Here is a 13120-nt window from a genome sequence, read left to right as displayed (position 1 = left end):
CGGGAAACTGCCTTATGTTAATGACATGCAAGGTAGGCGTTCCTGCCCAAAAAATGACTTTAAGGCCTGTGCGCCTTATTTATACTCCAGCGTCATTTTGACGCACAGGAGGGGGCAGGCCTTAAAAAACGGCGCACAGCCTGATGTGCGCTATTTTTTAACGCCTGGGTCAAGGCAGGCGTTAAGGGACCTGTGGGCTCACTTCCATGGTATCTGACCATGGAAGGAGTCCAGAGGTGCCCTTCCCTGCCCCCAGGGACACCCCCTGCCACCCTCGCTCACCCCTGGATGTCACCCTTGGATGGGGGGACCATCACAGGTAAGTACAGGTAAGTTGAGGTAAGTATTTTTTTTTTTTTTTTTAAAGTGGCATGGGGGGTCTAATTTGGGCCCCCCTACATGCCACTGTGCCCAACGATTATGCCCAGGGGAGAGAAGTCCCCTGGGCATGGCCATTGGGCAAGGGGGCATGACTCCTGTCTTTGCTGAGACAGGAGTTATTTCAATGGGGGTTGTGCATCAAAAAATGGTGCAAGTCCGGTTTGAGGCCTGATTTTTGCCTCAAACCTGACTTGCACCATTTTTTGACACACAACCCCCATTTTCCCCTACACCGTCGCTGCCTGGTTTGAGTCATTTTTTTTTTTACTCAGACAAGTCCGCAGCGCCAGCTAACGTCATTTCTTAAATACGGCGCCCACATGGCGCATAGGAATGGCATTAGCCGGCGGTAAAAATAATTCCGCAAACCAGCGCCGGCGCTGGTTTGCGTCAAAAAGTATAAATATGGGCCTGAATGTGAAGGTTAATATTATGTAGATATTTTAAATGTAGAGTATAAAAAAGTTACAGCATTAATAACCTAATGTAAAAAAGTTAATTATTTCAAATATAAGTAAAAGATAATTATTTTTCTAAAGTTTACAAATATAAAAAATTCCCATCAAAGTAAAATAATAATAATATATCTTTGTAATTATGTATTAAAAATGACCAAATGTAATTAATTTAATTATTTTTAATAAACATTAATGCTACATACATTTTTTAAATTTAGAAGAGGTTAGTGAAATATTTCAAAATAAAATAAAAATTGGTTTTATTCATTGACCATTATTTTCAGCATTAAATGAAATATATTTATATTATTAAATAGTTTAGATCATTTAATTTATTTTACCATTATCACCAAGGAGATTAAATATGTTTAATTTTTTGATCGTTTTCTAAAAGAGAGGTGATGCATAAGCCTTGATACGACTGAGCAAGAGAGAAAGGGTGGTGCAGATCAGGCGACCAGTTACAACTGAAGGTAAAGATAGTACCTTGGCTAAAGTTTGTTTTGCATCCTGAAGTTTAAGGATTAAGTAGTGCGTACTGTGTAGTTTGGAGATTGGAAAGAATGTGAAGTAGCACAGGCTTCCACTTGGAATAAGGAGGCTGTGTTAGTTTTTGAAAGAGGTCTAAAAAGTTGTGTAGGTGACATTCGTAGTTTGGAGATTTGGACACTGGTATTACTAGGTGAAATGATCAGGCTGTGTTGTCTAAAAATGTTGAGGGAATAGATTGTGGGTGGTTATCAGCAGTTGTGGGAAGTGAAGTAGAGAGTGCGGAGAGGCCAGGTAGGGTTACTGGTCTCTCACATGGGGTTAAAGGAGTACAACATAGGAAGGAGTGGTATTGTTTATAGGCTGCAGGTGTGGACATTTGTAGGATGACATGGAAGTAGTACTAGATCTGCCACCCTTCCTGCTGATTGTAGATTGTAGACTGGGGTCTTTGGATATCGAATAGATGTTGGTAATGCATCACTGAGATTTTAAAGGGAGTGGGCAGATGGAGTACATCGACCTGTGGACCGTAAGATAAGAGTTGGATATGCATTCAATAGTTTGTGGCCGTTGAACAGGTGTTGGTGCATCAGTAATGACGTATTTAAGGATGTAAGACTTTATACCAGGTTATGTAAGTTGTATGAACCTGTTTGATTAAAGCGGCCCTTTACGCACATAAAAGTGTGTCAGAGGTGTTTTGCGCCATCTCGGCCGACGTCTTGGCAGCTCATGGAATCCAATTCATCCACATGACGTCAAACCGCATAGATTTCTACAGCTGTTTCTGACTCCAGACATTAGTAATCGATCACAGTTTGAGAAGAACGTGTGCATGTTTGGCCTGGAGAAGATGTGGTTTGCATCACCTCGGCCTTGTTCTAAAGCAGGATGAAAAGCCTCTGGCGAGAGCCCAAGCCTGTCAGTATCATTAGGGCTCATCGCCGGCTTCCTTCGAGGAGGCTGGTGAAAAGCCTGTCGTAGTAACTTTGTAAGCTAGCGAAAGAAGGTTTTTAATAGCTGATTTGTTCTGAGCGAGCGAGCTAATTATTGTAATAGGTTAGAATACCCCGCCTGGCGCCCGGCCTTCTCAAGCCATAAGCTGTTCCCTGGGCGCTTCTTAATGGAAACAGATGCAGCTGGACAGAAAACTAAACAAACAGATCGATAATCGTGTACTGCTCTTATCTTTTTCGTTGCAGCACAGACTTCCTGGGGACCAAGGAAGCATCCTTGCTACTCATGGCTATGTTCCTATTGGCTGTTTTTTATCACGGACAGCAGGTAACACACACATTTATTTTAGCCCTGTCTCTTTTGCCTTACAATCTTGTATGTCAGCTAATGGTACTTTAAAATCGAAGCTCGTATACAGGGCGTGGGTCCAGGGAGGGGTGTCTGGGGTGTTACACCCCCCCTAAAATTTTATTCTTCAGTAAATAGTTGAATACAAGTGCTTTCAGTGGTGTAATGTGAAGTGTCTGTCAGATTTGGCCTGGGAATTTTACGTGTCCACACTGGCAAAAGCACACTCCCTGTCTTTCATCTACCTTTTGAAGGCCTTAAAAAATGTTGATTAGTTTGAGAAATATTTTGTGTTAAGTGCCTCTAATAATGTGCCCTCTTCTCACTTTCCACTGTCCATAAGCCCTCCTCATGTCCTGCTTCTCATATAATGGATTTAACAATTCGAGCATGATTGTTGGGAAATCTGAAGCCCCCCTCCCCAATCATACTGACCAAGCTATGCCCCTGCTCAGATACCTTTGCCAATTAATGACATCTTTATCTTCTGGTATTTGGTGATTTGGAGCCTCACTTGATGCAGACAATGATTGAGTGAAAATAATTCAGAGACGTTATATTTACAGTTTTATCATGGTAATACAATTTCGGTTCATAACCAAGGCCACAGCAACACACTTCTATCTTTAATAAGGTAATATTTTTTAAGGGAAAAGTCAGAAAACTTTTTTTTAATGTAGGATATCAACTAACTCATCATACTACTCCTACGACCCAAGAAGTTTTCTGTCCGTTTTGGGAATTCTCAAAATACCTATTTGCTCATATCTAAATCCTGCTGCCATACACTTTCCCTTGAGGATGGGCATAAATTAATTTTGATGGAAAACTTTGTTAGGACGTAAACTTTTTTCTTTTTTGTTTCTATAGCATGAAAATATTTTGGTTATGTAGAATGTGCCCCTCTTACAAAACTGTGATTTTTTAAGTGGTCTGTGCTGTTTAGTGCTCAGTTTAGATGCTTACATTAGCCTTTCTTTGCACCGCGTGTAGCGCGCAAATTGGTGAGAAATACCATTAGATTAAGTTTTGCCCACTAGGGTCGCCAAAATGTCTGGGCAAATTGCTATACAGGTGACATTTGCCCATTTTGTGCCTGTGGACCAGAATTAGGATTAATCCACAGGTGAAAAAACACACTAAACCCAGAGCCCTACACAGGTCCATTTAGGAGCATTGTCAAGGGGCCAGGCAAACGCTGGTAATATAGTTATATTTTCTATATCACTGGTAGTGATTTTGAAAGCAACTTTCCAAGTAGAAGTTTCTCCTCCCACTCGCTTACCATTAAGGAGGTTGCATTGTCTGGACCTTGAAAGAGCTAGATCACAAATGTATTCTTCATTTGTCACATTTCTCACTCCCCACAATGAGGAATAATCGTGCAGCAGGTAATTCTGCCTGTAGTATGCTTCTCTAGGGTGGAGCCTGCAAGTTCTCTGGCCTGTTGTAAACTCTCCTTTGGTTTTTAAACATGCCCACTGTTGCTATTCATTCTATGCTGTGCTTGTCTTAAATGCTTCATTTTTATTTGTGCATTTTGTGAAATGTCCCTTCTTTGTGTGCTGAGTGAGCATTTTTGTTGGCCATCACACTAAATCACGCTTCCTCCTGTTACAGCGCATGATGGCCCTTCTCCAGTTTCAGTTTGGCTTTCATCCCAGCCACGATCCTTTCTAGACATTAATGCAGGGAGCCAATAACTCTCGCGCTCACGCTCATGGCGATTGGAATTGACTCGAATCTGTAAACTGTTTTACTTTTCATTTTCAGTTTATGTGGCCACAAAAGTCCAGTTAGGAATATACAATGTTAATAGTTCTAACTCGAGCAAATGCGAGACCCATTGCATTGCAAATGCTTGTTTCATTCTGGGGCAAAAAACAGGCAATCTTGTCCAAGTTTGCATCCTCTTACAGTGCATGAAAAAATGCCCTGCCCTACAATTCACCCATGCAATGCACTACTACTGTTAGTAAGGGGGCCTCTAGTTGGCAGAGGCATACACCCTTGTCCAAGCAGGGACCACAATCCTAGTCAGGGTAAGTCACAACACAATCCAAATTATCCTGTGCCCACCCTCTGGCAGCTTGGCACTGAGCAGTCAGGCTTAACCTAGAAGGCAATGTGTAAAGTATTTGTGCAATAAATCGCGCAATGACACAGTAAAGGACCACAAAAATACACCACACAGTGTTTAGAAAAATATATAATATTTATCCGATAAGATGCAGGTCAAAACGATTAAAATGCAATAAGTATTTGCTCAGATATCACTGTAAAAGTGATATAAAGTGTCATAAGTCTTTTAAAAGCAAACAAAGTCTCTTTCAAGCACAAGTACCTGGTTCGAGTGAAAAGTCTCTGCAAAGAACCGCAGAGGAGGAGATGCGCGGAAACAAAGGGATGTGCGTTGATTTCTCGGGCCGCACACGGCACTGCGTCATTTAGTTTTCACCCAGGGAAGGCTGTGCATCGACTTCTGGCGCTCCGTCGTGGATCCTGTTTGGGTTGCGTGGATTTCCTGCGCTGGCAGGATGAAGTCACAAGAGCTGCGTCGATTCAGTGGATGTTGCGTTGAATTTTCTACCACACGGCAGGCGTTGCATCGATTCCTCTCTGGAAGTCAGACTGCGTTGTTCCGGCTCGGCTGTGAATCGACTCGGTAGGCCGTGCATTGAATTTCCGGTCCTACGCTGGCGCTGCGTAGATCTTCTTGTTGCAAAGCCGGGCTGTGTGGTTCCAGTTCGGTGTGTGATGAAATGTTCACTGCAGTGCAGGCTGTGCGTTGTTTCTGGCAGGCTGTGCATCGAATTTCGCAGCACAAGGAGTCCTTCTTGTAGAGATGAAGTCTTTTCAGTCCTGAGACTTCAGGGAACAGGAGGCAAGCTCTATCCAAGCCCTTAGAGGGCACTTCTTCACTTCATCCAGAGAGCAGCAAGGCAGCAGGGCAACAGCAAGACAGCAGTCCTTCACAGAAAGCATACAGGTGAGTCCTTTGGGCAGCCAGGGAGTTCGTCTTGGCAGGATGCAGGTTCTGGTTCAAGTTTCTTCTCCAGGAAGTGTCTGAGTTGGTAAGGGCAACAGGTCCTTTTCAGTTCAATCCTGTCTGCAAGGGTCCCAGTAGATAGTGTGGCAGTCCTTTGTGTGAGGGCAGGCTACAGTCCTTTGACATGCAAGTGTCAGGCCCTCTACCCTCCCAGCCCAGGAAGACCCATTCAAAATGCAGATGTATGCAAGTGAGGCTGAGTATCCTGTGTTTGGGGTGTGTCCGAGTGAATGCACAAGGGAGCTGTCAACGAAACCCAGCCAGACGTGGATTGTAAGGCACCGAAAGATGTAAGTGCAGAGAAATGCTCACTTTCTAAAAGTGGCATTTCTAAAATAGTAATATTAAATCCAACTTCACCAGTCAGCAGGATTTTGTATCACCATTCTGGCCATACTAAATATGACCTTCCTACTCCTTTCAGATCAGCAACTACCACTCAAACGATGTATGAGGGCAACCCCAATGTTAGCCTATGAAGGGAGCAGGCCTCACAGCAGTGTAACAACAAATTTAGGGGTTTTACACTACCAGAACATGTAAACTACACAGGTACATGTCCGGCCTTTTGCCTACACAGCACCCTGCCCTATGGGTTACCTAGGGCACACCTTAGGGGTGACTTATATGTAAAAAAGGGGCGTTTTTGGCTTGGCAAGTACTTTTAAATGCCAAGTCGAATTGGCAGTGAAACTGCACACACAGGCCTTGGAATGGCAGGCCTGAGACAAGGTTAAGGGGCTACTTGAGTGGGTGGCACAATCAGTGCTGCAGGCCCACTAGCAGCATTTAATCTACAGGCCCTGGGGACATATAGTGCACTCTACTAGGGACTTATAAGTAAATTAAATAGTCCAATTGGATATGATCCAATGTTACCATGTTTAAAGGGAGAGAGTATATGCACTTTAGCACTGGCTAGCAGTGGTAAAGTGCGCAGAGTCTTAAAACCAGAAAAAAACGTATCTAAAAAGTGGAGGGAGGCAGGAAAAAGGGGTGACCACCCTAAGGCTGTCAGGTCTAACAATCACTTTTAAAAGGTTTAAAAGTGTCTTAATCCCTAGAAATAAACAGTTGTCTCTTTGTTACACACAGTACCTGGTATGCATAAAAAATAACGACGCACAGAGATCGCAGAGAAGGGAGTGCCTGGAAAAATAAGGTGCTGCATCAGATTTTCTGATGTAGCACAGATGATGCGTGGTTTCTTTCCATGCTGCAAGGGGTTTGCATCATTTTTCGGTGCACAGTTTTGATTCCTCACTGCAATGCGGAGATATTTTGATGGACAGGGACAATGTGTGAAAATCAATGATGCGCTGGACAAAGGAACAGGTGATGGGTCGATCTGGTAGGCGATGCCTCAAATTTTTCCATTGCAAGACAGGCGCTGCTTTTCGAATTTCCAGTAAGGCTGCGTCGTACTGGTTGGCTGTGTGGCAATTTCTCGGTCACAATGCAGGCTTTGCGTCGATTTTGGCAGATGTTGCGTTGATTTTCGATGCCCAAGGAATCTCTTTGAAGAGGTGAAGTCTTTGCTGGCCCTGAGACTTCTGAAACTGGAGACAAGCTCAATTCAAGCCCTTGGAGAGTACTTTTGGGGGAAGGCAGAGTCCTTACAGCAAAGTCAGAGGCCAGCAAGGAAGCAGGGCAACAGCAGGGCAGCAGTCCTTCTTCAGCAAAGCAGTCCAGCTGAGTCCTTTGGGCAGCCAGACAACTCCTCTGACAGGGTGCAGAGAAAAGGTCCAGAAGTGTCTGAGTTGGTGGGTCAGAGACCCAGTTTGTATACCCAAAAAGCCTTTGAATTAGGGGACACTTCAAAGAGTGGTTTTGAAGTGCACCTAGGTTCCCCTTTCAGCCCAGCCCTGTCTGCCAGGGTCCCAGTGGGGGTTATCAGTCCATTGTGTGAGGCCACTTTGAAATGCAAGTGTCAGGCCCTCCATCCTTCCAGCCCAGGAAGACCCATTCATTATGCAGATGAATGCAAATGTGACTGAGTGTCCTGGTTTTTGGTTGTCTGGGTGAAATGCACAAAGGAGCTGTCAACCAGTACAGACCAGATATTGAGTGGAGACAGGCTGTAAGGCACAGATGGTTTTAAGTGCAGAGAAATGCTCACTTTCTAAAAGTGGGATTTCTGCAATAGTAATATTAAACCCAACCTCACTAATAAGCAGGATTATCTATTACCATTCTGGACATACTAAATATGATCTGGTTACCCCTTTCAGATCAGAATCTACCACCCAAAAAGTATATGAGGTCAGTCCTAAAGCTAGTCTATGAAAGGAGCAGGCCTCACAGTAGTGGAAAACGAATTCAGGCGTTTTTCACTACTAGGACCTATAAAACACATATGTACATGTCCTGCCTTTTGCCTACCTAGCATCCTGCCCTATGGGTTACGTAGGGCCTATGTTAGGGGTGAATTATATGTAGAAAAAGGGGAATTTAAGGCTTGGCAAGTAATTTTAAATCCCAAGTCGAAGTGGCAGTGAAACTGCACACACAGACCTTGCAATGGCAGGCCTGAGACATGGTAAGGGGGCTACTTATGTGGGTGGCACAATCAGTGCTGCGGGCCCACTAGTAACATTTGATTTACAGGCTCTGGGCAGATGTAGTCCACTTTACTTGGGAATTAAAAATAAATTAAATAGGCCGATTGGGTATGAGCCAATGTTACCATGTTTTTCGGGAGAGAGCACATGCACTTTAGCACTGGTTAGCAGTGGTTAAGTGTCCAGAATCCTAAAGTCAGCAAAAATGGGGTCAAAAAAAGAAGAGGAGAAAGGCACAAAGTTTAGGGTGACCTTTCTGAGAGGCCATTTTCCAGCAACCAGCAACATGTCAAGCAGGTGAGGGAGAAAGTGAAGACAGGGCTGATATAACAGCTGAAGATTTCCGACTGAGTAAAATGCAGCTAAGATGAGATATCTTCCCATTATGCTGAACCAGCCACGGACGCCGATTGTCTGTTTCACTGCAGATAGTCTTATGCTAGGAATTTGAGAGTGCATATCATACGTATGAAGAAGAGATTAGATGGCAAACTGCATAGTCATAGGGACGATGTCTAAAATCCTCTCAGTGCAGCTGCAAGGCAAGTGGAACAATTCACACAATAACTTATCATACACCAAGAATGGATTTCAAATGCACTTTGGTTTTAATAACTAGAGCGTTGCAGCATCTCTAATGACATTCACCACAGAAGAATTTTAATATTAATATTTACCAATGAGTTTGCATTAAAAGTGTTTCTTGAAACCGGCCCCAACTAACTTGGATATTGTCGCATGAGTCGTCAGTGCTCTAGCTTGGGGTACAATAGTGGCCCATGTACCATCCACTCTAGTCACAGATGGACCCTTGTCCCAGATATGGTGCCTTGTCCTGGTCACCCAGAATCAAATAAATGTCTTAATTACATTCTTAGACTAGGCTCCAAGGTTCCAGGTCTCTTTTCGGCTATGGCCCTCACAGGGTCCAGTGCAGACCAATCACAACTTGTAGCTGGTTCTCCCACACAGGATGAAGCCCTTCTATATCCTTTTATGTGCCTGAAATAGCACCGGAGGCACCCAACTAACCCTTATAGAGCACCGGAGTCCAAAGGTTCAGCTAGAGAGCAGAGTGATACCTTCGTCACCTTCCAAACATTTTATTCCTTCTCCTTATTCTTTACCAGGTCTGAGAATATTCTAAAGAGCTGGTGCTGTGGTACAATTTTCGTAATCATACAGACTAGTTACTGATTGCTGGAATTTGCTGAGTGAATCCCTGCAGAATTACAACCATCCAGCCATCCCACGTTTTCAGTAGTTTCTGTTTGCATTTCTTCAAACCATCCCATAAGCCTTTAATCAGAATGGTAGGACCCTGACTCCTGTGTTTACAGCTTTGAATCGCCTCCCAAGTCCTTCTCTATGCAAATCAGGATCCAGCCGCCTGACTGTACTGAAACAGACTTCTCCCCAACTGGTTGAAAAACGTCTCCACACTAAACCATTTGTTAAGACAAATAGGTCAGAAACCATGTCCAGCATTGGCTCTTTGTCTGTCTGTCTGTTCTTTTTGTTTTAAACTGCCAAAAAAAATAGTCAGTGACTACCTCTCCTAGCCTTGCTGTTTTTCAGAAGTAGTCCCTTTGTTCTTATACTGAAGAAGCGTTTAATGTCTCTTCAAAACCTAGGCCCTAATTACGAGTTTGTCAGGCAGAAAACCGACACTCCGTTTTTCTGCCCGCTGGCCATGTTATGAGTTTCCTGCTGGGCTAGAAGGAAACAGGGCATAACATTGACGCTGGCTCGTAATTGAGCCGGCGGCAATGTTGTGGTGCGTAAGGTGCAACAGCACCTGTCGTGTTTTTCACTGCCCGTAATTCGGCCAGTGAAAAGCATGATGGGTCTTCATGGGAGCCCCTGCACTGCCCTTGCCAAGTGCATGGGCAGTGCAGGGGCCCCCAAGGGGCCCTCAACACCCCGTTTCCGCCAGCCTTCGCATTGCGACTGTACTGCCAAGGCTGGTGAAAACACAGGTCATAATCCGGAGGACAACGCTGCTTGCAGTGGTGGCCTGGTGGATTAAGACCACCGGCACTGCCAGGCTGTCAGCTGGCGGCAACCTGTCTGTGCCAGCGGTCGCACCGTGTTGGCTCCGCCACAGTCATAATGTGGTGGTCGGACAGCCCCTGTCGGCGGTGGTCCGATCGCCACCGCGAGTCTGGCGGTCCACGACCCGCCAGACTCATAATGAGGCCCTTTGTCACTGGCAGGAGGGAAGTCAAACAGAACTGAATTTCTTCTAAAGCTTCCAGCCAGCGAAGTATGATTTTGTAAACTTACTTTTCAGATATAATTATTGCAAATCTACATTCGCCTTTTAGCTGTTTCTTTTCTAAATTTTCTGAACTTTAAACTAAACTTTCAATTATGTTTTTAGCCCTTTCCTAACTGGTACTTTTAAGTTGTAATCAGAAGAAGCATCTCTAATAAAAACAGCACTTCGACCTACATAGTAAACCCCATTAAGTAGGTATTTACTACAAACGGCATGCTTCTCTTAATATTTAGCACGCCCTACTTTTATACCTTAAGCACACAGCCCTGTGGGGTACAAGTCACACTTAGTGCTGACTTAGCCTAAGTATAAAAGTGAGTTTTCATAGATATCAAAGCATATTCCCTTGTCATGTGTCACTGCAGGGCTTTAATTTGCAGCTATCCAATGCACAATGGTTAGCCTGGAGCTGAGCTTTTCCAGTCACTGTTGTGGGTGATGTAAATTTATATTGCAGCTCCATGTGGCATTTAACTTTTATGCCACTGGTGCACTTTCTGCACAGATGTATTCAGGCCTTACATAGAGGTTAAATTAGCCAATTTGATGTAGCCAATTAGGGAAACAACACCTATAATTCTAGACTAAATGGTAGATCTACAGTGCTCAGGACAAACCATAGTGTATGACTGAAAATGTGTCAGTAGAATGTTTAATAGACAGATGGGTGTGTTTGATTGGGCAGAAGGATGCATTAATGGGTTTGCATGGAAGGATTAATGAGTGTATGTGGGTGGGGGTGTGGATGAATGAGTGGGTGTCGGTGAAAAACTAAAAGCAGAGTGAAAGGATGTATGTATGAGTATGGATAAGTGTGAGAATCACCAAACCTTTGCTGACTGTGGATATGAAACTGTCGAAATTCAGAGCAATTAAAATGAATGGTATGTGTGTAGTAGTATGCTTTTTAATATTCATTTGGTGACTGAGAACAATTACAATGAATGGTGGGTTTAAAGTAGGAGATATCCTGTTTTGCTTCTTAGTATCCCTCCTCACCTGCAAGGAACTCATGTTAACAGCTGACAGTGATATAAAAGGAAAAAAACATGTTACACTCAACTAGTGCACAACTAGGCTGTTGAAGCTCAAAATGGCCCCACGAGACACAGATTCAAAAGTCATGGAAGGAGAAATATTATGCCATCAAGGCAATATTTACTTGCAATGTCATCCTCACACCCCAACCCAAACAGAAAAGTAAATAACAAAGAGTAAAACAATTTTAAAAAGCTACATAGAAAAATATAATTACATTTACACTTGCTCTTTAAAAAGCCAGCTTTGGTTTTCTTGTCTCTTTACCAATTACAGCAACAAAATAGCTATCAGCATAAAATAGCCAACATTAAGGCTACAATGTAAGTTGTATGACAACTTTTTGATGTAGCCACCTGCTTAATTCATTATTAAGCAAATGTATTGTCCCTTGCTACAAAGTCCTTCCAATCAGAACTGCTGCCAGTTAGAGTTTATGCCTAACTATATTGCAACAGTCTTTATAAAGATAAGAAGTTGGAAAATGGCCTGTGCCTACCTTGGTTTCTATGTTTCCTTAGTTTATGGACGGCGAGCCTCTGTTGTTCATTCAAGAAAAGCGTTTTTGCCACACCTGGGACTGACTAAATCAAGAGTGCGCTTCAGAAAAGCCTCTTTAGCTTCTCCACCCAGGGGAGTGAAGGCGGTGCAGTCCAGAAGCTCCCCTCAGTTGTTCTAGCACAGCAGATGGGTTCAGATGGCCCTATACATGGATACTGCCTGCTGGTTCTAGGTTCTGTATGCTATGCTATTGTCCTTCTTTACCTAACACACATCTGCAGCAATTGAGAACAACCATACTAATGGTGTGTTTCCACCACGCATGCCAGCAGTCAGACCATAACTTGTATTTCTTGCTCAAGCTGCACTTCAACCCACCTCTCCCATCTATTATTGTGGAGACGACTGGTCCACTGGTGACTGTATAACTATCCTGTCTGTCCAGCCACTGCAGGCAGCAGGGGCTGTAGGCTATCGGCATGCAAAGGTTGGTCTGGGACAGGACAGTGTTTTCTTGCTCCTCCACTGTGTTATTACCTGCTTAATACTGCCTGTAGCATATTCTTGTCTCAAAGTTTAAGCCATGCAGGTGTGAGTAGACATTGCCAGCACAGCGAAATGCCAAATGGCTCATTAAACAGTTAAGATTCCTGTGATCACTCCTTCTGGTATTTGCGTAACTGGTAGTTCTAGAGCTAATCCCTGCTAATGAGCAATGACCTCCTAGGATGCATGCATTTATCAGACCATGACTACTGCAGGTTTGTATAGCTGTTTTAGTCACAGTTTGAATACTATAATACTTTTTTCAGCTGTCTTCCTTACAAGACTCAGAGACAACTTTGATGAGTACAAACTTAAATGCCTAATCATAGCCTGTGTTTAAAGACGCATGACAGCATAAAATGTGCACAAAAGCAACTTGCTTCCAATAGGAGGCAGAATACAATGCAAGGGCCACATGTACAAAAATCAGGTTTTGCCACTCGCAATTTGTGAGTTGCAAAACCTGATGTACAGCAGTGTCAATGACACTGTTTGCGATTCCCAGTGG

At 43.6% G+C, this 13120-nt stretch overlaps 1 protein-coding gene across 2 annotated transcripts in view; it reads left to right on the top strand.

Annotated features, from left to right (window-relative positions):
* The window catches only part of ADCY8 (adenylate cyclase 8), a 915978-nt gene that overhangs the window by 814294 nt on the left and 88564 nt on the right, over positions 1-13120 (top strand). For both annotated transcript variants that reach the window (XM_069220762.1, XM_069220763.1), the window contains one exon: positions 2534-2615. In XM_069220762.1, coding sequence (XP_069076863.1) covers positions 2534-2615 — 82 coding nt within the window. The remainder of the gene's footprint in view (positions 1-2533; positions 2616-13120) is intronic.

This window comes from Pleurodeles waltl, chromosome 2_2 (assembly GCF_031143425.1).
Source record: "Pleurodeles waltl isolate 20211129_DDA chromosome 2_2, aPleWal1.hap1.20221129, whole genome shotgun sequence".
Lineage (NCBI taxonomy): Eukaryota > Metazoa > Chordata > Amphibia > Caudata > Salamandridae > Pleurodeles > Pleurodeles waltl.
Note: the sequence above shows the minus strand (reverse complement) of the source record. Positions and strands in the feature narration are given on the sequence as shown.